Source organism: Girardinichthys multiradiatus, chromosome 23 (genome assembly GCF_021462225.1).
Source record: "Girardinichthys multiradiatus isolate DD_20200921_A chromosome 23, DD_fGirMul_XY1, whole genome shotgun sequence".
Lineage (NCBI taxonomy): Eukaryota > Metazoa > Chordata > Actinopteri > Cyprinodontiformes > Goodeidae > Girardinichthys > Girardinichthys multiradiatus.
Window position 1 is genome coordinate 26,691,433 of NC_061815.1, and position 25,176 is coordinate 26,716,608.

The following is a 25,176-nucleotide window of genomic DNA, read 5'->3' on the forward strand; positions in this document are numbered from 1 at the left end:
ACCTCACATCACGTCTTTATTTTAGAGACAGAAAGAGACAGAAGCGAAACGTGTCGTCTTGGATTTACTCGATATCCTGGATCTTCTGCGCAATTATTGTTTGCAATAACGCATAAGCCTCTGTGGATATTTATATTGTTGGATACAAATACATTAAGTTGATGGTACTTTGCATGAGGATAACGTCGGACAAACAATGAGAGGGCAAGTGCTGTTGTTTTTCTCGGTCCTTTGCCTCTGCTCGGCGCTCGGTCAGGTCAGTTACTCCATTCCTGAGGAAATGCCGACGGGCTCTTTAGTCGGTAACATTGCTAAAGATTTTGGTGTGGATATTAAAAGACTAAAGTCAGGAAAAGCTCGAATATTTAGTAGAGACAGCGATGAATATATTGAGCTGCATAAAGAAAGGGGCGTCCTCCTCATCAAAAACAGAATAGACAGAGAGGCACTGTGTGGACAAATGACGCCCTGTGCACTGCATTTCCAGATTATATTAGAAAATCCCATGGAATTTTACAGAGTTACTGTTGAAATTACGGACATTAATGACAACCCCCCTTCCTTTGAAAAGAGCGAAGTGAAATTTAAAATCAGTGAATCGGCAGTCCGTGGGACTAAATTCATTTTAGATCGTGCTGTTGATCTCGATGTAGGCGTAAATGGACTACATACGTATAAACTTGAACCAAAAGAGCATTTTGTGATTACATTAAACGATCAAGCAGACGGCTCAAAGAATGTTGAAATGATTTTAGAGACACCGCTTGACAGAGAAAAGCAGGAACGCCTTTCTTTGGTTCTGACTGCGCTGGATGGGGGAGAGCCGCAGATGACCGGAACAATGCAGATCCTCATCACTGTTTTAGACGCCAATGATAACGCTCCTGTTTTTACACAGTCGGTTTATATGGCTTCCATCAGAGAAAATTCACCAGTAGGAACGGTTGTAATGGCAGTCACAGCGACAGATGCAGACGAAGGCTACAATGGTCGAGTAACTTATTCAATATCTAGTATTATAGAAAATGCTCGTGGGGTGTTTGAAGTAAATGCTGAACGTGGTGAAATTACTCTGAGAAGAAATGTTGATTATGAAAAAGCTCAGTCATTTCAGATGAATATTCGTGCAAGTGATGATGGTAGCCTAGGTGACTCGTGTAAAGTGATGATTGATGTTAAAGACGTAAATGACAATAAACCCAATATCCAAATCATTTCTAAGTCAAACGTCATTTCAGAAGATGCCAAGCTCGGTACTGTTGTGACAATGATAAATATAGAAGACGCAGACTCAGGTGATAATGGAAAGGTCCAGTGCTCTATAAATGAAAATATTCCGTTTGTAATGAAATCCTCAACCGGAGACTTTTATAGTTTAATAACAGACAGTGAATTAGACAGAGAGAGAGCCTCTGAGTATAACATAACAGTGACCTGCTCTGATGAAGGAGTCCCCTCCCTCTCCAGCAGCGTCACTCTCACCTTACAGATCTCTGATGTGAATGACAACGCGCCTGTCTTTGAGAGGAGCTCATATGAGGCCTACATTGTAGAAAACAACACACCAGGTCTCTCTATATTCACAGTGAAAGCCACAGACGCTGACTGGAACCAGAATGCCCGTGTTTCTTACATACTGGAGGACTCCTCTGTTAACGGAGTACCAGTCTCCTCATATGTGTCCGTTAGTGCTGATAGTGGAGTCATCCATGCAGTGCGCTCTTTTGACTACGAGCAGATCAAAGACTTCCATTTCCGGATCAAAGCGCAGGATGGAGGCTCTCCTCCACTCAGCAGCAACGTGACTGTTAAAATCCTGATCCAGGATCAGAACGATAACCCACCTCAGGTTCTGTATCCAGTCCAGACTGGTGGTTCTGTGGTGGCTGAAATGGTGCCTCGTTCAGCAGATGTGGGCTACCTGGTGACTAAAGTGGTGGCTGTTGATGTGGACTCTGGTCAGAACGCCTGGCTCTCCTATAAACTGCAGAAAGCCACAGACAGGGCGCTGTTTGAAGTGGGCTTACAGAATGGAGAAATAAGAACTATCCGTCAGGTGACTGATAAAGATGCTGTGAAACAGAGACTGACTGTTATAGTGGAGGACAACGGGCAGCCCTCTCGTTCAGCTACAGTCATTGTTAACGTGGCGGTGGCGGACAGCTTCCCTGAAGTGCTGTCGGAGTTCACTGACTTTCCACACGATAAGGAGTACAATGACAACCTGACTTTTTACTTAGTGTTGGCTCTGGCTGTGGTCTCCTTCCTCTTCATCACGTGTTTAGTGGTTATTATATCAGTGAAGATCTACAGATGGAGACAGTCCCGCATCCTGTATCACTCCAGCCTCCCTGTGATTCCATATTATCCTCCACGTTACTCAGACACTTTGGGAACAGGGACTCTGCCACATGTGTACAACTACGAGGTGTGCAGGACGACTGACTCCAGAAAGAGTGACAATAAGTTCGGAGGAGCTGGTAGTCAGAACGTGTTGATAATGGATCCCAGTTCTACAGGGACGATGCAGCGAATACAGAGTGAGAAGAACATCCTGGATGAACCTGATTCTCCTCCAGAGGTTGGTTATTTGGGTTTCAAATTAGTACTTAGATTTTTGCTTTTTTGTTGTTTTCTGTAAGCAATGTAGTCTGGCCGGATAAGCACCATGGACAGGGTCACTACTCGTATATTATCTATCTATCTATCTATCTATCTATCTATCTATCTATCTATCTATCTATCTATCTATCTATCTATCTATCTATCTATCTATCTATCTATCTATCTATCTATCTATCTATCTATCTATCTATCTATCTATCTATCTATCTATCTATCTATCTATCTATCTATCTATCTATCTATCTATCTATCTATCTATCTATCTATCTATCTATCTATCTATCTATCTATCTATCTATCTATCTATCTATCTATCTTTTGTGCTTTACTTAGATCTCAAGCTGTGTAAAGAATCTTGTAGTTTTATTTTGTATCCCTAGGGGCCGCTGTTGGTCAGTATCTGGAAAATAAAACCCTTTCTTTGACAAACATCCTCCCTCCTCTATTTTATTTGCAGCTAGCCTGACAAAGAGACTCACTCTGCACTCAGCATGAACCAATAGTCTAATATTTTGTCAGAACTTAACAACCATTATTTTTTCCATTCGGGTTTTTCAGAGGTACTTTTCATAATGGTTGCTTTCTGCCGCTTAAAGAAGGTAGACATTTTTCCATGGTGGCTGCAGTTCCTCTGGGTCTGTGTCGCAGAAATGGCTGTCGGTCAGGTCCGTTATTCAATACCCGAAGAGATGTCGACGGGCTCGGTCGTCGGGAATATTATCCAGGATCTGGGCTTGGATGTTAAACGACTAAGGTCTGGGCGCGCCAGGATTTTTACCGAAGACGGCAGTGAGTACATCGGGCTGAACACAGAGAAAGGAACCTTGGTCGTGAGTAAAAGGATTGACAGAGAAGAATTGTGCAAGCAGGTGTCTCCTTGCTCTCTTCATTTCCAAATTATTTTAGAAAATCCAATGGAGCTGCACAGGATAGATGTAGAGATTACCGATGTTAACGATAATTCACCGTTTTTTTCTAAGAAAGAATTCAATTTCCAAGTTAGTGAATCTGCCTCTGCAGGGGCTCGTTATTCGATTGAGAGTGCCAGAGATCCAGATGTAGCACAAAACGCCATACAAACGTACAAACTAAACCCCACCGATCATTTTAAATTGAATACTGTGTCTCGGTCTGACGGAACAAAATATATTGAAATGGTTCTTCACACGCTGCTAGACAGAGAAAAACAAGAAGAGCACAGACTGACCCTGACTGCTCTAGATGGGGGTAATCCTCAGAAATCGGGATCTGTTAAAATAAACGTAGTGGTCCTGGATGCAAACGACAATGCGCCAGTTTTCAGTCAGTCTGTTTACAGAGTTATTGTTCCTGAAAACGCACCTCAAGGCACATCTATTGTTAGAGTTAGTGCTACTGATAATGATAAGGGAGCAAACCAAGAGGTGACGTATTCCTTCTCACAGCATACTACCACTGCGTCATCCCTGTTTCATATTGATACCCAAACTGGAGAAATTACACTGTCTGCTGTGTTAGATTATGAAAAAGCTAAACATTATGAAATAGATGTGGAAGCTACAGACAAAGGCGGGCTATCAGACACAAGTAAGGTCCTAATTGAGGTTACTGATTTAAATGACAATGCCCCTGTAATAAGCATAATTTCCCTTTCCAACCCCATTCCAGAAGACTCCGCTCTAAATACGGTTATAGCAATGATCAATATTAAAGATTTAGACTCGGGTAAGAATGGCCAGGTTCGCTGTTATATAAGCCCAGAATTACCTTTCAAAATCAGATCATCAACACCTAATTTTTATAGCCTTGTGTCTGATGATGTTCTCGATCGTGAAACTGCTCCAGCGTATAATATAACGATAACAGCAGTGGATGAGGGTTTGCCGTCTTTTTCCGCAAACAAAACAATTAACTTAAAAATATCTGATGTAAATGATAACGCCCCTGTGTTCCCTCAGTCTTTTTTCACTGCCTTCGTGTCTGAAAACAATTCACCTGGCATGTCTCTCCTATCTGTTAAAGCCAGTGACAAAGATCATGGGAACAACGCGCGCATTTCTTATTTTCTAGAGGACAACCAGGTGAGTGGGATGTCAGCTTCATCTTATTTTTCTGTGAATGCAGAGAGCGGGGAGGTTGTTGCAGTGCGCTCCTTTGACTATGAGCAACTTAGAGAGTTCAACATTCGTGTCAAAGCACAGGATGGAGGCTCTCCTCCACTCAACAGCAACGTGACTGTGAAAATCCTGATCCAGGATCAGAATGATAACCCTCCTCAGGTTCTATACCCAGTCCAGACTGGTGGCTCCTTGGTGGCTGAAATGGTGCCTCGTTCAGCAGATGTGGGCTACCTGGTGACTAAAGTGGTGGCTGTTGATGTGGACTCTGGTCAGAACGCCTGGCTCTCCTATAAACTGCAGAAAGCCACAGACAGGGCGCTGTTTGAAGTGGGCTTACAGAATGGAGAAATAAGAACTATCCGCCAGGTGACTGATAAAGATGCTGTGAAACAGAGACTGACTGTTATAGTGGAGGACAACGGGCAGCCCTCTCGTTCAGCTACAGTCATTGTTAACGTGGCGGTGGCGGACAGCTTCCCTGAAGTGCTGTCGGAGTTCACTGACTTTCCACACGATAAGGAGTACAATGACAACCTGACTTTTTACTTAGTGTTGGCTCTGGCTGTGGTCTCCTTCCTCTTCATCACGTGTTTAGTGGTTATTATATCAGTGAAGATCTACAGATGGAGACAGGAGCGAATATTTTACAAATTCAACGGGAATCTTCCTGTGATTCCGTATTACCCACCCCTTTACACAGACGCAGGAGGTTCAGGCACATTGAAGCAGGGTTTTGGCTACGAGGTGTATGGAACCACTGACTCAAGGATGAGTGACGTCAAAGGCTCGAGACCCTTCGGTGAAAACACTCTGACTGTTGACCACAGTGTGACCAGGACAATGCCAAGACTTAAAACAGAGTCAGAGAATATACTTACAGAGGTGAGATCACCAGCTTCCAATACATTATTTTCTCATCAAACTTTGTTTCATTTTAGCTACATCTCAACAAATTCAGTATTCTTAGTAGTCAATGAAATAAGTTGTCTAGATCTAACACTTGTTGCCGCACCAGAATGTAGTTTAATTTATGTTCTATTAACTAGATTATCCATTTATCCATCCATCCATCCATCCATCCATCCATCCACACTGAATCAGACATCCTTCTTCCCAGCATCACTACCACACACTGTGTTGCATCCCAGGGTGTTTACAGGCAAGAAGGTATAAGTGCAGTCCCTCAGGCTGGTTCTGGGTCAGACATCGAGTTTCGTCCCTCTTATTTTGGGTCGTAAAACTTAAACAATTAACTAGATTGATAATGAGTATATATAGTTATTTTGCAATACAACTTAACTTGCTGTGTTTGCAAAATGCATCTTCTAAATTTTGTATATTTATTTTTTCCTGGTCTTTGTTCTGGGTTGTAAACAGAGGCTATAGTTTTATTTACCTGTGTGTCTTTAGAAAGGTTCAGTCAATCACAGTTTTTAAAATGTGTTTAAGAAATAATATCTTACATTTTTAGTACTCTTTGCATCCTACCTAATTTCTTCTAATCGTATTGCTGTGTTGAATTTGTAAAGTAAAGATTTTGGAGGTTAAATGCACTATGTTCATCTTGATGTTACTTGATGTTTCTGTATATTTAGACACACCTGTACCCTACCTACAGACTAATTTATAGTTTACTGTTAAATGTATACCAGAGAACCTGGTTTTGATTTGATGCAGAGATCTAATAACTAAAATGTGTGTTAAAAAAGTCAACGCTTCAATAGTGCTAAAGCTGCCACAGAGCGATACCAAACCATGCAATGCACTAGATTTTCAGTGACCTACTTCTCTTTATAAATCAGCACAGTGCTCATCTAATCATGAGCACTGTGCTGTGCATACACCAAAATGTAGGAAAGATGGAGCCCTCTTTTTTTTGTTCCAACCAGAGTAAAACATGATTAAAAAAAAGTGGAATACTGTTGTAATCAAATATTTAAATTGTGGTTGAGAAAATGAAAATGAGGGCACATTTTATGACCACACAGAGAGACTGACAACAAGGTAGGAAAACTGTAAATAATGGTGAGAGGAAGAGAGGCAGGTGGGGGAGGGGAGGAAACACTTGGTAGCAAGCACAGCCTCAGCAACCCTGCGCAGCAGTTGTGTTAGTGATGTACAGCAGCCATTTTGAACAGGAGCTTGCTTTGTCTGAAGAAATGAGTTGAAAACAGGGACATCTTACATGTAGAAAAAAAAGACTACAACTACTGCCCAAAGTGTGGAGGATACAGGCACACAGAGATTTGTCTTGATAAAATATGAAAGGATTGAGGTGAGAGATGGCAAGACAGGGAGAGTGAGTTTGCTTATATAACAACAGATATAAGGGACATCATTAATCATGATAGAGGCAGTCTGAACAAAATGTAGTCACAAAGGGTTTCACCTTAAATTGTATTCAAATTCTCTGACAAAAAATAGCAAGTTCATGCAAATGCAGAAAGACACGTTGATTCCTTTTTGTTTTTTTACAATATTTATTGCATAAAACCACTGTTTTGCATTATCATGACAGGTTTTGTTTGATGTAAAATGGAAGCTGTTTTATTCATGATATACCATGTTGAAAAATTATTCCTACTCTAAAATTTGTTTTTCTTTTCAACAATTCACAAAAGAAAAATAAACTCTGGCATGGTTCCCTGAGAATATTTTTTCTGTTGTTGAATCTACTCAGAGGTCATTGTGGGTATGAGCTAATCTGCATGGGACAGTTCTGGGTTATGTGCCAAATGTATTTTAGGGTATGGATGTAAAAGGTGCAGGTAAAAAGGTTAATGAGTTATTTTCACGAGGAGGGGTCTGTTGTTGTTGTTGCTTGCTTTGCTTGTTTTTAGTCTAAGCAGTTTGGCTTTTTTCCCCCAGTTTTATAGTAGTGACGAGGGCGTCTTCTGACTGTTATAATTTCCTTTGATCTCAGTTACCCCATAGGGGTCAAAGCTCTCTGAAACATCTTTGCAACCAAGTCAACACTTTAGGCTGTCTGGAACATGTGCTACACCCATTGAGTGACTTGTTTTATGATTCTTGTGTTAGCAAGATCACCTTTGAAGTTTTAATTATCATCTATCCTGTGTCCTACACAACCTCCATGCATCAGTTTGGTTACCTTTCTTTTAACTAATCAGACGCAGATGCTCCTGTTTCCCACAGGCCCAAGCAGTTCTTTAAGAGGTTCTGCTGGTTCCCAGCAGAGCAGCATGTTGAGCAGCTGTATGCCCCTGTTTATGCCAGAAGGGCTCTGTGGTACTTTCTGCTTGGTTTCTGAGGATGTGGTTAATGTTAAGACTTTGAGACATTTTTGTTTATGTGTTTACAAGATGGCTCACACATTGCAGATACAGTGCCGTTCAAAAGTATTCACACCTCTCACACTTTACAACCACAAAACTGGATGTATTTTATTGGAATTTTATGCGACAGAACAACACAGACTAGTGTATGATTGTAAAGTGGAAAGGAAGGGACTCGTGGTTCTCTATTTATTTAAAACTGAAAATCTGAAATGTAATGAACCCCTCTAAGTCAGTACTTTGTAGAACTAATTTTAAAGCATTTACAGTTGAAAGTGTTTAGGGTATGTCTCTATCAGCTTGCACTTCTAGAGGCTGAACATTTTACCTGTCCTGCTTTGCAAAAAAGTGTAAACTCAGTCTCATTGGATATATAGCATCTGTGAGCAGTGATATTCAAGTCCTGCTACAGATTATGAATTAATTTTGGTCTGGACTTTGATGAGGCTATTCTAATAAATGAAAGTGTTTTGAGCTAAACTCTTTCAATTAGCTCTGGTTGTATGTTTAGGGTCATTTTAAAACTCTGCTCCAGTCTTCAGCAAAGAACCGGATTATAAAATATTCTCGTCTTTGACTCCACCCTTCCATATTCTCTGACCAACTTATATAACCCTACTAACGAATACCACCCACACAGCATGGTACTGCCACCTACAAGTTTCACAATGAGGATTTACATGTAGGCCAAAACGTCCTTGGTTTTCATAATGTTGTTTGTTTACTAATGTTCTCTAACAAACTTTTAAAGCCTTCACCAAATTGCTGTATGTATACTGTACTTAAAATAAAATCTTTTGGACTTTATTTACAATTTGGTAACTTCTAAACAGCTGGTTGCACCAAATTTAATTTCGAGCTATTCAAGTAAAAGGAGCTGAATACACAATGAATGCCACAAATAATACTTTTCTTTTGGAAAAAGCTTTAAAACCATGCAACATTTTACTTGAACTTCACAATGATACTCTTCTTTGTGTTGTTCTGTCACATGAAATCAGTGACATATGTGATTTTAAAATGACAAAATGTGAAAACTTCAATAGGCATGGATACTTTTGAAAAATACTGTCCTAGGGACCTGAGCATGGGATATCATCCACATAGTTGTGACATACTTTGCCTAAATTTTGTGAATAATGCTTCAGCCCTCCTCTCTATGCTTCTCACTGTTTTTAAGCTGAGGCTGTTGTTTGTTTGTCCGCTTGCTCGTTTGCTTGGCTGGTATAAACAAAGATGTGCACCTAAACTCATGGCAAACAAGTTGCGAAGTATGTTTTTGAGTTCAATTTCTTTATACTCTAATAAGACATTAACCTCATAATATCAAATTAAGCTTGCTGAGGCAGATACGTTACACTACTGATTATTTGTATAACTGTCATTTACTCAGATGGTGTGTTTAAACACGTTAAAATCTGACAAAACTGTATAGCCACTATTCATCACCCTGTCTTAGTTTCCCAACAGTGCTCCTCTTTCCTCCTGATCTCATTTTCTGCATCCCTCCCCTCCCCCTCTCCAGCTGCATCACTTTACTGCAGAGGAAGAAAGACACTCAGACAGAAAGGGAGAGAAAAATTGTCAATGTAGGACGTTTTATCCTGTCTATAAAAAGATGTGTGTCGAGAATTTAAAAGCTTTAAGTCACATCTGAATGAATCTTTGTGGTGCTTTAAAAAAATTGCATCCTTTGTATTGTTTGTTTTTTTTTTCTTATTAGGGGACATGATTATATGCTTTATTTAGGTATCATATATGTTCTGGTTTTATAGAAATATAAATATGTATATCAGAAAATCTTATTTCTTGTTTTTGTCTGTTGCCATGTTTCACTTCCATGTTGTTGCTTTTTTTGGAGCTCTTTTTTTTACCAACCCAGAAGCTTGCAGGAAGCAGGGTGGGAGGTGGGATGTAGTACCATAGCAACAAGCTGACTCACAGGCAAGACTGTACCATTTTCTGTATCTATGGGGGTCAGCAGCAGATGCAGCCTAGACTATCTGACAACTACACATATTTATTGAATCTCAGAGGACAGGAAACACCCCTGTTTTGCTAAGGTGTCCTCAGATCTTGGGCGTGTGATGATAAAGAGAGCTTTGAGTGGAGGATGTAATGGCTGCTGATGATGCTTTATTTCCGAATATTTCAAGGTCTCCTGTTGTCAAGAACCAAAGATCATAATGTTTAATGACTATAACAGATATATTATTAAATCTTTTTTGGTTTGTTTAAAATTAGCAACACAGTAACCTTCTGTTTTTTTTTTATTATTGTTATATCATGTACAGTTTCTCACAGAGTTTCTTACAGTACAGTCTAATGAAGCAGATTGTGCTTTCTTTGTCCCAGAAGCTTAAATTTGACCTCACAAAGACATTCATGCCTGCATCAGCTGTGACAAACAGGAGGAAGAGAACCTCATTAATATGGCATAGATTTGTCTCAGGCCATCGCCTCGAGGCCCTCTGCTGTTGGTATTAGGGTAGTGGTTCTGTGCAGTAATGCAGTATTTTTGGCTGAAATTTATACATTAATGATGTGATATGGTTCTTGTTTTTGTTTCACTTTAATAATTATTGCTTAAAGATAGTAGCGGTAGATCTTTGTACTTGCTTGATGTGTCAGAAGCGGAATGTTCACCACTTAGACTAAATCAGTTAGTAAAAACTGTTGAAAATATAAAGAAACTGAAGATACATTTTGATTAACAGACCACATTACCTGCAACACTTCATTGTTTTATTTTTATTTCCCTTTGAAGCAAATTTATTACTCCGCTCAGCAGCAGTTCACTTTTCAGGTCCATGATGTTCAGATCCATATTTGTGTTTGTTTGTCTTTCCTCTCTGTCTCTTACTCACACACACACAAAAAAAAAAAAAAACACAATCCTGTGAATCTTACATTTACACACTTTTTTTTTTATTGACTATGGTCTCTCATCTGGGCATACGACTTGATCATTGGTTTTTCATATCTTAAAGATTTAGTAATCCTTTGAAAATACATGCCAAGCCTATATTATAAACAAATTCTGCAGTTGTATACGTATATATTTCTTTGCTCTTTATGAGCCCTCTTCTTTCAACCTAAAGGCTTTGAGTATAATTTTAACAGCCCTCATTTTCTTAAACACCACTTCACACAGATATATAAAGTAACAAATTATATATTCTCTTTAACACCAAACAACTTGCAACTTTATTTGTTGTGCTCCTCATGGTAAGTGTGATGCATTCCCCACAGCCTGTGTATACCGTATACCAGTCTAACATATTTTCTTTCCTCTGTGTTTTCTCTTTCATATGTCCTTCTTTCTCCGTCGTGGTGATCCTGATTCCTCCCTGACTTGTGTCAAATCTTGACTCACTTAATAAGGTAAGACATAGTTTATATCTACATTAATCACACTATAACCTACAAAGCACATACAGTCACACACAAACATCATAGACATGCTGAGAGCCAATCATGCATGGTTCATGATGCATTAACATCATTTAAACACAAACTGTTTTATAGTAGTGTTCAAACTGCCAATATTGTCTCTGACAGAAGCAGATTCTGTGATTTTTAGCAAGATGCACATCTAGTCACATAAAGTACTCTGCAAAAGTTTGATTTCACGCCTACCACATTTGTGTTTTGCTTTCATGGATCCAGACTCTCTTATATATCTCTTATCTTCAATAGTTATACAAGCTTTCAAAAAGTTATTAAAGTATTTAAAAGTTAATCCTTGCACTATGGCTAGTGTGTTGCATTGATTCTTGTCTTTATTTTTTTATTAAGTTACCAAGACTGCACATTGTGATGTGTGTGTTTAGAAATTTTTATATAAATAGGCACATTGAAAAAGTATATGACCAAAGAAATAGTATATGAAATTTTTGTCTTTATAAAACAAGGAAAAAATATCCAGCAAAGACATGACACAGGACCTAAGACATGATTTGTCCTTCAGTTGACATCCTATCTATGCCAAGTTCTCAGCTTTTTCGGGAATCAATTTATTGGTGCTGAAGTAATTTTTTGTTTTTGCTAAACTGTTATCTTTGGTGTTTTATTATATTTGAATAAAGAAAACACACTTTGAGACCAGATTGTGCTTTAGTGATAGACTGCTAATAAAGTGCTAAGACTAGACTGCTAACTTTGCTATGTTATGTACCGTGTATGGTGTCACAACACTCATTCAAGTTTAGAAAACCTTTAGTAGCTGAAAAACAAAGTTGATCAAGTATTGGACTTGGATAATAAGCTGAATACGACTGCACAGTTTGATAGTTAGGATTAATTGGAATTATGTACCCGACTTAAAATATGTATGATTCGATTGCATTGACTTTGTAAAGTGCCTTTACACAACATGTGTTGTGAATCGGCGCTATATAAATAAAACTGTTGAATTGAATCGAAAATAAGTAAAAAAAATTAAAATAAAAGTGGTTCTTGTCCCTCCAGAATATCCACAGAACTATTGATTAATGTGATTGAAGATCAAAGATGAGTCTGACACTGCAATAAACAATAGGAAGAAATGGGGGATGTTTCAAGCCTTTTGCAAAGTACTGTGCCATGAAACAGTTATATCTCACTGAAAGTCACTAACGTACTGCCAACAACACTAATCTAAAATATTTTGTGTAAGTTGATGCTCAAAGCACAGTGTTGTCATTACAGGTTTTATCAAACTTCATTGATTTCTTTATCATCATCTGAAGAATATTTGTAATTAATTCTGAAAATTAGACACAATTAGCTTTCCTACATATTCAAATATCAGAATACCAAACAGTTTTAAACTGAACTGTGTTGTGTCAGACAGCTTAACTTGCTAATAGGCTTATGTGGTTTAAGAAAGGTATTAACAGTAAAGACCAGGTGGTTAAGAAACTCATGCTCGACTCAAGTGCCATAGATTATGCCCCCTGTGAAGCATATGGGTTAAGTAAAAAGGAAAGTAGTGGAATAAATATATGTACAAATGTATAAATGTACATATGACAACTATAATAGCATCCATAAATTTATCAGTTTATCTACAACACCCTGACCTAACACAAAAAATTAGACTCAGACAAAAATAAATATTTTCCCTCTTTGAGTCCAGGTAAGTGTCCTCGCAGGAATGGTGTTACATTATTATATTGTCAAGGTTTGATTGTATATTGGTTGTTTTGAGCTTAAACAAATAAAGGCTTTGTATTTTTTGCCACCCTTTTTACGTTCACCTTACTAAACCCATTCAGACAATGTCTTAAATGTAGTTGGCAGGTGCTGGATTGTACAATGCATGCAAACATGTCATGCCAAATGTGATTGACAAATGTTTGTACAAGCTAATGCATGTCAGCACAAACTTTAAACTTTACAATACAAGTTCTAAGAGTGATGCTGTATGCTTATTATTTGTCTTGTCTTGTCTTACATGTCTGCTCACTACATGCGTTGTGTGTGTGTGTGTGTGTTCGCGCGCTTCTCCTTTTACATAACCAGAGGGCAATAACAGCAGATGTTGATATTAAAAAACTGCCGTAAGAATGAATTATAAAAATTGATTGACCCGTTAACATCAAAATTCTGCTTTATTCAAGGAAAGCAAAACCTACAAAATCAACAAGACTGGCTCTAAATCCTCTGAATAAGCTTAAACCACCATAAACAACTACTGACTTTATTATTTAGGACACATCAGTTCCATTATCTAACATCTCCAAAATATCCCAACAGTATCAATATACTACATAATTTGCATAGAATTTGAAATGCTGCACAAATAACATTTCTATGCCCACTTGTGTTCAGGTTGTGTGTTTACAGCAATACAAATAATATCTCTTTGAATAAATGAGCTCCCGGTTTCGCTGCTATGTACTGCTGAGAAAAACAAAATGAAGTGAGTTGTGTTGTGTTGTGTTCCAGGCTGCCTGCAGAGACAGACGTTACAGGGCGGCTGCCTCTACAGCAGCTTGCAGCAGCATCACTTCACCGCCTGTGTGGCGCTGTCCACACAGGCGGTGGTGCTGAAATCCTCCCGGGAGCTTCCCTCCTCTCCTTTTCTCTCACACACGACTCTCCACATCTCCCTCTGCCGTTCACCGCTCTCTAAAGAATCTAGCCAGAAAACTTACCAAAGGATTATTTCTGATTTTCAAATCAGTTTCAAAATAATGCAGTCTGTTTCTTATGTATTTGCTTGATCAACTTAAGGGCTTAGAACAATGTAATCATTTTAAGAGGTACAACCCCCGTTGTCGCGGGATGATACAACATATGTATGCTGAAAGGATCTTACAATAAAATTAAAGTATATAACCGCAATAAAAAAAATAAATAAATGTTTCCAGAACCCTATTTGCTTCTGCTTATATATTTGTTTTTATAGAAAAGATTTAGCTGCCACCGTGTGTCTGCATGCCTGTGTCTGTGCGTGTGTGAGAGAGAGAGGGAAAGAGAGATAAAAATACAGAGGGAGAGAGATCACAGCAGCAACAAGCGCCTTCCTGTTTCGTGTGCGCTCCCCCTCCCGTTCCACTTGCCCTACAGACCTCCATACGGGTATTTTACGTCAGTCGCTGTCACAGTTCTTTTTCTGTCTAAGCTGAGAGATGAGCTGGGAGTACGTCATGACGTATGCAGGCTGCAATGGCTTCGTGTCACCACAGGAAGGCAACAAAGAGCCTTCTCTTCCACAGAGGCATCTGCAAGCATGCAGGTGCACACAACAAAAAGGGGAGACTGATTATGTTGATAAAAAAGATGTTGATTAATAATGCATTGAGCAATTGCATAGATAATATTTTATCTGTCCATCTACACCCTTGAAGCTTTAATGATAGTGAATTAGGTTATTGCCTTTAAATATTTATAGTACACTAATATTATAAAATAGCTGTAAGTGATGCAGAAAGTGTTGATTTTTATTTAATTTGTTTTTTCATTTAACAGATTAATTAAGTCCAATGTTTATCTTTGATAATACGTCATTTTTGTGTGGACGAGATTGGTAGAAATCCCTCTGCTCTATGCACCAATCATATGAAGAGCTGTACAAAGAGATCTACTCTGTCTCAGCGAGTAGCGTCAGCTTAGAAGCATTACAATGTCCTGCACAGGAGGAGACGAATGGATGCACGAAGCATGAGTTTTACTGTTAAATTACAAGCCTCGTCTACATTGGATTACAAACAGTTTCTGCAGTTAAGAGGTTGGGACTGGGGTGAAACGATTCGGGACGTGGAATAATGTGGAATAAATTGCGGACATGGCAGGTGCTTCTGTGGTGGCATCACATCTTTCTCTTTTGGAGTACAATAGATGCACAGACTCGCTACAGCATCCCGGAGGAACTGAAACGGGGATCCGTGGTAGGAAATATAGCCAAAGATTTGAGTTTGCTTGTGCCTGAACTGTATCGGCGTAAATTGCGGATAACATCTGAGGCTGGTAAGCAGTATTTTAATGTAGACATGGGGAAGGGAGAGCTGGTGGTGACCGACAGAATAGACAGGGAGGAATTGTGTGGACAAAGACCGTCCTGTTTGTTGCCTTTGGAACTGGTTATAGATGATCCGTTACAGGTGCACAGAGTTGAAATTGAAATACAGGATACAAATGATCATTCTCCTAGTTTTCTTACTAAAGAGAAAGTGGTGAAAATTGCAGAACTGGTAAATCCAGGTGCGCGGTTTCCTTTAGAGAGTGCAAATGACCCTGACGTCGGTACTAATTCTGTACGCACATATCTCATAAGCAAAAATGAGCATTTCAAATTAACAGTTAAAAATCTTAAAGATGGGAGAAAAATTCCTGAGCTGGTGCTTGACAAACCTCTTGATCGAGAAATGCAGGCCGTACACAACCTCATCCTCACAGCTGTGGATGGGGGGGATCCGGTGCGCTCAGGAACATCAGAAATTACAGTTATAGTGCTCGACATCAATGATAATGCCCCACAGTTTGAAAAGCAATTATATGAAACTAATGTCAGCGAAAGGGCTAAACCTGGAACCGAAATCCTGCAGGTTAAAGCTGCAGATGCAGATGAAGGACTAAATGGAGAAATTGAATATGTATTTGCAGAGCAAACTTCGGATCTCATTTTATCTTTATTTAACATTAACCCATCTACTGGAGCTATAACTGTGGAGGGAGTTTTAGACCATGAATCAAACTCTTTACACAGATTCGATATAACAGCAAAAGATAAAGGAAATCCTGAGATGGACGGGCATTGTGGTGTGGAAATCAAAATAATTGACATCAATGATAATAATCCAGAAATAGTCGTTACCTCTTTAACAACACCTGTTCCTGAAGATTCTGCAATTGGAACAGTCATTGCAATAATAAGCACAAGGGACCCAGATTCGGGTGATAATGGTAAGGTTACATTAACCTTGTCACCCAAATCCCCGTTCAAGTTAAACCCGTCGATCTCTGGACATTATTCATTAGTGACTAATAGTCCACTTGACCGTGAAAACAACAGCCATTATAGTGTTAAGATAGCCGCAACTGATTCGGGAAAACCGCCGCTAACGAGTGAGAAAACAATTGTTGTTGAACTTTTAGATGTAAATGATAATCCACCACTTTTCTCCCAACCTTCCTACGCAGTATATGTTAAAGAAAACAGTGCCCCAGGCATAATTCTGTTCTCATTATCAGCATCTGATCTGGATTCTGGTGAAAACGCAAAGATCTCTTACTCCATACTGGACTCTAAAGTGCAGGACGTCTCTGTCTCATCTTATGTTTACATTAACTCAGATAACGGAAGCATCTACAGCATGCACTCGTTTGACTATGAGAAGCTGAAGGTGTTTCAGATTCAGGTTCAGGCAAAGGACCAGGGCTCTCCCTCTCTCAGCAGCAACGCCACTGTCCATGTTTTTATCCGGGACCAGAACGATAATGCCCCCGCTGTTATTTACCCCTCCTCCGCTGCCCTGGGCTCCCTCTCTCATCAGAGGATGCCCCGCTCCGCTAAAGCGGGTCACCTGGTTACTAAGGTGACGGCTGTGGACGCTGACTCGGGCCATAACGCCTGGATCTCCTACAGACTGGCGGAGGCCACAGACGCCTCTCTGTTCACCGTCAATCAGTACACAGGGGAGGTGAGGACTAAACGCGCTGTGTCCGAGCAGGACGACTCCTCTCAGAGGCTGCTGGTAGAGATCAAGGACGACGGGGAACCGGTTCAGTCCACCACCGTCACGGTGTCCATCCTACTGGAGGACGGTCTCCATGAGCCCATCTTAGACCTCCGACACAAACTGTCCGAGCCCAGCAAGAAAACTGGCAGAATCACCCTTTATTTGATCCTGTCTCTGGCCTCGGTGTCCGTGCTGTCTCTGGTGACTTTTCTCATCTTAGCGGTGAAATGCATCAGGAGCAGCAGAAACGGGAGCTGCTGCATGAGACGGAGCGACTGTGATGATTACAAGAACCCCAACAGAAACCTGCAGATTCAGCTCAACACTGATGGACCTATAAAGTACGTGGAGGTCCTGGGAGGAGACATGATGTCTCAGAGTCAGTCCTTCAGGTCCTGCATGTCTCCAATGTCAGAGTACAGTGATTTCACTTTGATCAAACCCAGCAGCACCACAGACTTTAGAGAAGTCATCAGTGTTCTGGATGCGTCTTTACCCGACAGCACCTGGACCTTTGAGAGCCAGCAGGTGAGCTAATCATTTAATTTAACGTTGTTTTAAGGTTGTGAAAAAACAAGATTAAATATTTGAATGTTTTGTCTACTGTTTATTCGCCCTTGTTAGTCAAAATTCCAATGGTTATGTTTTAATGAGACCCAGATGCATAAACAATATGCTGAGTCTGTAGAGGTTCTGTAAACTGTTAATATTCGCTGAAGTTAAGCATTCACCAGACTTCGTGACAAAAACACGCAATTTTAACAGGATATTTCGTTTATTTCCAAATGCATGAAAAAAACGCATTAAACATGAGAGAATTTGTGTTTCTAAGTCCTATTTGCGTTGTTTTAATCGAGGTGTACCCTTCGTGTATAACTAACATACACGTCAATTTTATAAGTCAAATGTAAATATTAGATAAGGTTTTTCGATTTGATATCATGTTTTTGTTTTGCACTGCAATGGATGAAATTAGATTTTTATGGGTTAATTCTGTTAATGGATATATTTTGAGTTCAGGATAACACGGTGGACAGCAGCTCAGAGGAATGCAGCTTTTTAACCGACTTTCTTTCTTTCTTTCTTTCTTTCCTTTAATTTTTTTATTTAATGAGGTCTGACAAGTCATGAATTTATCAACTTTGTGTATAATAATCTGCATAAACACCGTAGGCTTTGCATCGTTGCTTTAAGAGTGGCAATCAGACTCCTTCCTATTGGATTATAGGTTTTGACGCTCTGGGCCAATAGGATTCAGAACTGTACAAAGCAATCTAGTCCCTGCCCCCATTCAGCTTCTGTGCTCTTGCACTCACAATGCAGAGTGTCAGAGGAGAGGATGAGATTTATTTTGCAACATGAAGATTTTATATTTGGGTTCAAATTCATGCGTTGTAACTATTCGTGGAGAATAATACGCGAGAGGATGGATATAGGATTGTTTCTGTACACAACCTCGACTGGAATTAATATGTTATAGCGGACCAAGGATGACACAGAGAAATGGATTCCGTGGCTGGAGATGGCTGGTGCTTTGGTGGCATAATTTCTTCATTCTGTGGAGTACAATAGACTGTCAGACTCGTTACAGCATCCAGGAGGAACTAAAGCAGGGATCCGTGGTTGGAAATCTTGCAAAAGATTTGGGTCTGTCTTTAAGTGAGATTTTTGACCGTAAATTAAGCGTCGCCTCTGAGGCTGGTAAGCAATATTTCACCGTAGATGCGGGGAAGGGCGAGCTGGTTATGAATGACAGAACAGACAGAGAGGCTTTATGTGGACAAAGCGCCAGCTGCGTGTTACCTCTGCAGGTCGTCATTGAAGACCCACTGCAGCTTTTTCGTGTGGAAGTTGAAATTCAAGATATTAATGATAATTCCCCCAGATTCCCATCAAGTGATATGATATTGGACATTTCGGAATCCACAGTTATTGGAGCTCATTTTCCACTAGAAGTTGCCGTAGATCAAGATGTCGGTGTTAATTCACTTAAGTCGTATACTCTGAGTAAAGACGAGTGTTTTAGTATAAGACATAAGGAGGTTGCTGGAGGAAGAAAAGTCCCCGAATTAATATTGTCAAAACCGTTAGACAGAGAGAAAAAAGCTGTTCACAAGCTTCTTTTGACAGCTATAGATGGAGGTAACCCAGTGAGATCCGGGACTGCACAGATAACAATCAGAGTTCTTGATATAAACGATAATATTCCTGCTTTTGAAAAATCCTTGTACAAAGTATCCGTTGCGGAAAATGCTGCGGAAGGTGCATTAATAGTACAAACAAAAGCATCAGACTCGGATGAGGATCAAAACGGAGAGATAGAATATTCATTTGGAGCGCACACATCAGAAATTGTGCTCTCTATTTTCTCTATTGATCCCACATCGGGAACAATATTTCTTAAAGGAAAACTAGATTTCGAAAAAGACTCCAATTATGAATTGGACGTGAGTGCGAAAGATAAAGGGATTCCAAGAATGGAGGGACATTGTATAGTGCATGTTGACATTTTAGATGTTAATGACAATGCCCCAGAAATAATTCTTACTTCTCGACCAAAGCCTGTGAGCGAAGACTCACCGAATGGCACCGTAGTCGCTTTGATCAGCGCCCGGGACCTTGACTCCGGTGATAACGGAAAAGTAAAACTGCAACTCCCTAAGAAAAGTAATTTTGCGCTGAAACCCTCGTTTTCACAAAATTACGCACTAGTTACAAATGGTGTTTTGGATCGAGAAAACGTTTCCGAATATAATATTGAGATAACTGCAACTGATTCAGGCTCCCCTCCGCTGTCCAGTAAGAAAACTATTCACGTCAGTATAACTGATGTGAATGACAACCCTCCTATTTTTACTCAGTCCTCCTATAATGTATATTTAAAAGAGAACGGAGTGCCAGGATCTATACTTTACTCAGTGTCAGCATCTGATCTGGATTCTGGTGAAAACGCAAAGATCTCTTACTCCATACTGGACTCTAAAGTGCAGGACGTCTCTGTCTCATCTTATGTTTACATTAACTCAGATAACGGAAGCATCTACAGCATGCACTCGTTTGACTATGAGAAGCTGAAGGTGTTTCAGATTCAGGTTCAGGCAAAGGACCAGGGCTCTCCCTCTCTCAGCAGCAACGCCACTGTCCATGTTTTTATCCGGGACCAGAACGATAATGCCCCCGCTGTTATTTACCCCTCCTCCGCTGCCCTGGGCTCCCTCTCTCATCAGAGGATGCCCCGCTCCGTTAAAGCGGGTCACCTGGTTACTAAGGTGACGGCTGTGGACGCTGACTCGGGCCATAACGCCTGGATCTCTTACAGACTGGCGGAGGCCACAGACGCCTCTCTGTTCACCGTCAATCAGTACACAGGGGAGGTGAGGACTAAACGCGCTGTGTCCGAGCAGGACGACTCCTCTCAGAGGCTGCTGGTAGAGATCAAGGACGACGGGGAACCGGTTCAGTCCACCACCGTCACGGTGTCCATCCTACTGGAGGACGGTCTCCATGAGCCCATCTTAGACCTCCGACACAAACTGTCCGAGCCCAGCAAGAAAACTGGCAGAATCACCCTTTATTTGATTCTGTCTCTGGCCTCGGTGTCCGTGCTGTCTCTGGTGACTTTACTCATCTTAGCGGTGAAATGCATCAGGAGCAGCAGAAACGGGAGCTGCTGCATGAGACGGAGCGACTGTGATGATTACAAGAACCCCAACAGAAACCTGCAGATTCAGCTCAACACTGATGGACCTATAAAGTACGTGGAGGTCCTGGGAGGAGACATGATGTCTCAGAGTCAGTCCTTCAGGTCCTGCATGTCTCCAATGTCAGAGTACAGTGATTTCACTTTGATCAAACCCAGCAGCACCACAGACTTTAGAGAAGTCATCAGTGTTCTGGATGCGTCTTTACCCGACAGCACCTGGACCTTTGAGAGCCAGCAGGTAAGCAGAAAGTCACATTAAGGGTAATTTAGACAGCTTCATGTTAACATTGCGCCACAAAATCCAAAAAGTAGTTAAACGGATCTCTAACCCTGTGTAAATATTAAGACAAGACATATCAGTTGATCCTTAATAAAAGTAAATATGTATCTAGCGATATATTGGGAAATGAAAACTATGTATATGTTTAAACTAACCTTCTATTGTTGTTGATCTTTTTCGTGTACCGCTTGCTGACATAATTTATCCTTCAGAAAATGTTGTGTATTTTCGTGTTTCAGCACTAGCAAGATGGTAAAAGTTAAAAAAAAGAAAAACAATAAAGCTATTGTCTGTCTGTCTAAGCTTGGCCTTTACCAGTGTTACACTAGACATTGTTGTCCCAATATTTGTTTACATATTTTCTTCAATTACTGGCATATTAGCAATAAAACACTATTTGAAGGTTTAACCCTTGCGTTGTCAGCTGACATTTATCTTTATTTATGCATGTTATTCAGCACCATAAGACCGGACGGCGAGACGCAGTGGTTGTTTTCAACGTTGAAACAAATGTATTTACTCCAAACTGGCCAGAAAAGCGAATTTTCTTGAATAGAGTTGCTGATATTTCTTTTTGTGTAGTTGATTTGTCGAGTTAATGCTGGCTCAAAACTGTTTGGTTTAATTAAATCAGCCAATTGATAAGCTCAGTGCATGCACTCAGGGTAGTGCATGCTATCACTTTAAGACTGTCGATCTGACAGCTTCTCGTTGGGTGTTGCAGAGGGAAGCTGAGCACCAATAGGATTTCGAACTGTACAAAGCAATCCAGTCCCTGCCCCCAATGCAGAGAGCGCTGTAACAGAGTGAACTGAGCTATACGAGAGACAGACTGATAAGCAGGTATTTCACCCAGCTAAACATGAGATTCATCTTAAATTCACAATCAGAAGGTGCATCATTTTCTAAACGAAGAAGTATTTTCTTCAAACATGGGTGGAACGTTGATGTAAACCGGACTTTTATGGAAATTTACGTCATATAGCGGATCAAGGATGACAAAGAGAAAAGGATACCGGGGCTGGAGATGGATGGCTCTTTGGTGGCATCATTTTTCCCTTTTGTGGAGTACAATAGACGCACTGAATCGTTACAGCATCCCGGAGGAACTAAAAGAGGGATCGATGGTTGGAAATCTTGCCAAAGATCTAGGTTTGGGATTATCAGACGTTTTTGACCGTAAAATGCGCCTCGCCTCTGATGCTGGTGAGCAGTATTTCAGCGTGGATGTGGGGAAGGGCGAGCTGATCGTGAATGACAGAATAGACAGAGAGGCTTTATGTGGACAAAGAGACAGCTGCGTGCTACCTTTGCAAGTAGTTGTTGAAAATCCTCTGCAATCTCATCGGATTGAAGTTGAAATAAGAGACATCAATGACAATTCTCCGAGTTTTCCTTCGCAGGAAATTAACCTTAAAATACCTGAATCTGTTGTTGTCGGAAAACGTTTTCCGTTAGAAAACGCCGAGGACTCTGATGTTGGAGGCAATTCTTTAAAGTCATACTCCCTGAGCAAAAACGATTATTTTTCTTTAAAGTTTAAAGAAACAAAGAATGGTAAGGCTGTCCCAGAATTGGTATTAGAGAAGCCATTAGACAGAGAAAATAATCCTTTACATCAGTTGTCACTTAAGGCATTAGATGGAGGAACTCCTCCTAGATCAGGAACTTGTAAAATTACAGTCACAGTTCTTGACAATAACGACAATTTTCCAGTTTTCAGTGAAAATGAATACAAGATTTCTTTAAAAGAGAACAGCACTACAGGGACGTTTGTTATCAAATTGACAGCCACAGATGCTGATGATGGTCTTAATGGTGAAGTAAAATATTTATTTGGGTCTCGTACTCCAGAGTTTGTCTTATCAACATTTGAAATCAACGATAAAAGTGGGGAAATGTTGTTAAGAGGGCCTCTTGATTATGAGACAACTAAATCATACCTTATCGATATAACCGCTAAAGACAAAGGGACTCCGGAAATGGAGGGACACTGTCGTGTGCAGATTGATATAGAGGATATAAATGATAATGCTCCCGAAATTGTGCTCACTTCTAAGCCCAGCCCCGTTCGTGAGGACGCACCCAGTGGAACAGTGGTAGCTTTGATCAGTGCGAGAGACATTGACTCGGGTAATAATGGAAAAGTGGTGTTACATCTTCCAAATGGTTTCCCTTTTACTCTGAAACCTTCGTTTTCTAATAACTATGAACTGCTCACCAACGGCCCACTAGACCGAGAAAAAATCTCACTCTATGATATCGAAATAAAAGCCTTTGATTCAGGTTCTCCCCGCCTATTTAGCAGTAAAATCATACCTGTCAGCATCACTGATGTAAATGACAACCCTCCTGTTTTTACTCAGTCCTCCTATAATGTATATTTAAAAGAGAACGGATTACCAGGATCTATACTTTACTCAGTGTCAGCATCTGATCTGGATTCTGGTGAAAACGCAAAGATCTCTTACTCCATACTGGACTCTAAAGTGCAGGACGTCTCTGTCTCATCTTATGTTTACATTAACTCAGATAACGGAAGCATCTACAGCATGCACTCGTTTGACTATGAGAAGCTGAAGGTGTTTCAGATTCAGGTTCAGGCAAAGGACCAGGGCTCTCCCTCTCTCAGCAGCAACGCCACTGTCCATGTTTTTATCCGGGACCAGAACGATAATGCCCCCGCTGTTATTTACCCCTCCTCCGCTGCCCTGGGCTCCCTCTCTCATCAGAGGATGCCCCGCTCCGCTAAGGCTGGTCACCTGGTTACTAAGGTGACGGCTGTGGACGCTGACTCGGGCCATAACGCCTGGATCTCTTACAGACTGGCGGAGGCCACAGACGCCTCTCTGTTCACCGTCAATCAGTACACAGGGGAGGTGAGGACTAAACGCGCTGTGTCCGAGCAGGACGACTCCTCTCAGAGGCTGCTGGTAGAGATCAAGGATGACGGGGAACCGGCTCAGTCCACCACCGTCACGGTGTCCATCCTACTGGAGGACGGTCTCCATGAGCCCATCTTAGACCTCCGACACAAACTGTCCGAGCCCAGCAAGAAAACTGGCAGAATCACCCTTTATTTGATCCTGTCTCTGGCCTCGGTGTCCGTGCTGTCTCTGGTGACTTTTCTCATCTTAGCGGTGAAATGCATCAGGAGCAGCAGAAACGGGAGCTGCTGCATGAGACGGAGCGACTGTGATGATTACAAGAACCCCAACAGAAACCTGCAGATTCAGCTCAACACTGATGGACCTATAAAGTACGTGGAGGTCCTGGGAGGAGACATGATGTCTCAGAGTCAGTCCTTCAGGTCCTGCATGTCTCCAATGTCAGAGTACAGTGATTTCACTTTGATCAAACCCAGCAGCACCACAGACTTTAGAGAAGTCATCAGTGTTCTGGATGCGTCTTTACCCGACAGCACCTGGACCTTTGAGAGCCAGCAGGTGAGCCAAAAATGAACAAAAACATTGTTATGTTTCATATATAAGACTGTTTTAGTGCTGTATTTGTAACTTTGACTGCCACAAACGTGTTTCTATACATTTCAATAAATAGAACGAATATAAATTAGATCTGTTTTACTTTTTTTCTTAACAAATGAAACATAAGAAAATATATAAAATATGTTTTTTATCCGACAGTGGTTTTTAAGGTCCGTTATTTATGCATGACATATTTTACACGGCACAGTTATTCATCATATATCGCATCTTCAATACGTGTTGATTTCTTACAGTGCACGAAACGTCAGTGAATGTTTGATTAAAATCGGAACACAAACGCAGAACAACAATAATTTACTTCGTATTGTATCTTTAAACGGACCTTGTTGTGCTAAAAAAAAATGCTGAATTAATTATTTAGGCCGCTTTAGGAATATTTGATATGAATTACAAAAAATGGTCTGAAATAAGGGTTACACGATAAAATTAAAATAAAAAACGTGAATTCTGTTTTAATATTACTTTATTTTATTTTATTATATTTTGCCAATCTTTTATGT

At 40.4% G+C, this 25,176-nt stretch overlaps 4 protein-coding genes across 47 annotated transcripts in view; all 4 read left to right on the top strand.

Moving 5' to 3' along the window:
• Positions 1-25,176, top strand: part of LOC124860211 (protocadherin gamma-C5-like) — a 295,710-nt gene that overhangs the window by 235,694 nt on the left and 34,840 nt on the right. Inside the window, exon 1 of one of the 44 annotated variants that reach the window (XM_047353291.1) lies at positions 61-2,581. The exons of 40 other annotated variants lie outside the window; for them this stretch is intronic. In XM_047353291.1, coding sequence (XP_047209247.1) covers positions 197-2,581 — 2,385 coding nt within the window. In that variant the 5' untranslated portion in view covers positions 61-196. Of the gene's footprint in view, positions 1-60; positions 2,582-3,091; positions 5,607-25,176 lie in introns of those variants that run through there. 3 more of the 44 variants (XM_047353314.1, XM_047353281.1, XM_047353308.1) reach the window with 3 other exon arrangements.
• pcdh1g22 (protocadherin 1 gamma 22) lies at positions 15,144-17,724 on the top strand. Its single transcript, XM_047353335.1, has one exon. It carries the CDS (start codon positions 15,274-15,276, stop codon positions 17,722-17,724), a length of 2,451 nt encoding a protein of 816 aa, XP_047209291.1. The 5' UTR covers positions 15,144-15,273.
• LOC124860217 (protocadherin gamma-C5-like) lies at positions 18,513-21,156 on the top strand. The gene has a single exon (XM_047353328.1). The coding sequence runs from the start codon at positions 18,678-18,680 to the stop codon at positions 21,147-21,149; it is 2,472 nt and encodes an 823-aa protein (XP_047209284.1). The 5' UTR covers positions 18,513-18,677; the 3' UTR covers positions 21,150-21,156.
• On the top strand, positions 21,985-24,631 carry LOC124860735 (protocadherin gamma-C5-like). The gene has a single exon (XM_047354268.1). The coding sequence runs from the start codon at positions 22,166-22,168 to the stop codon at positions 24,629-24,631; it is 2,466 nt and encodes an 821-aa protein (XP_047210224.1). The 5' UTR covers positions 21,985-22,165.

Coding starts and splice junctions, on each gene's coding strand:
- pcdh1g22 (XM_047353335.1), top strand. CDS start 15,274: ATGTGGAATAAATTGCGGACATGGCAGGTGCTTCTGTGGTGGCATCAC.
- LOC124860735 (XM_047354268.1), top strand. CDS start 22,166: ATGACAAAGAGAAAAGGATACCGGGGCTGGAGATGGATGGCTCTTTGG.
- LOC124860217 (XM_047353328.1), top strand. CDS start 18,678: ATGACACAGAGAAATGGATTCCGTGGCTGGAGATGGCTGGTGCTTTGG.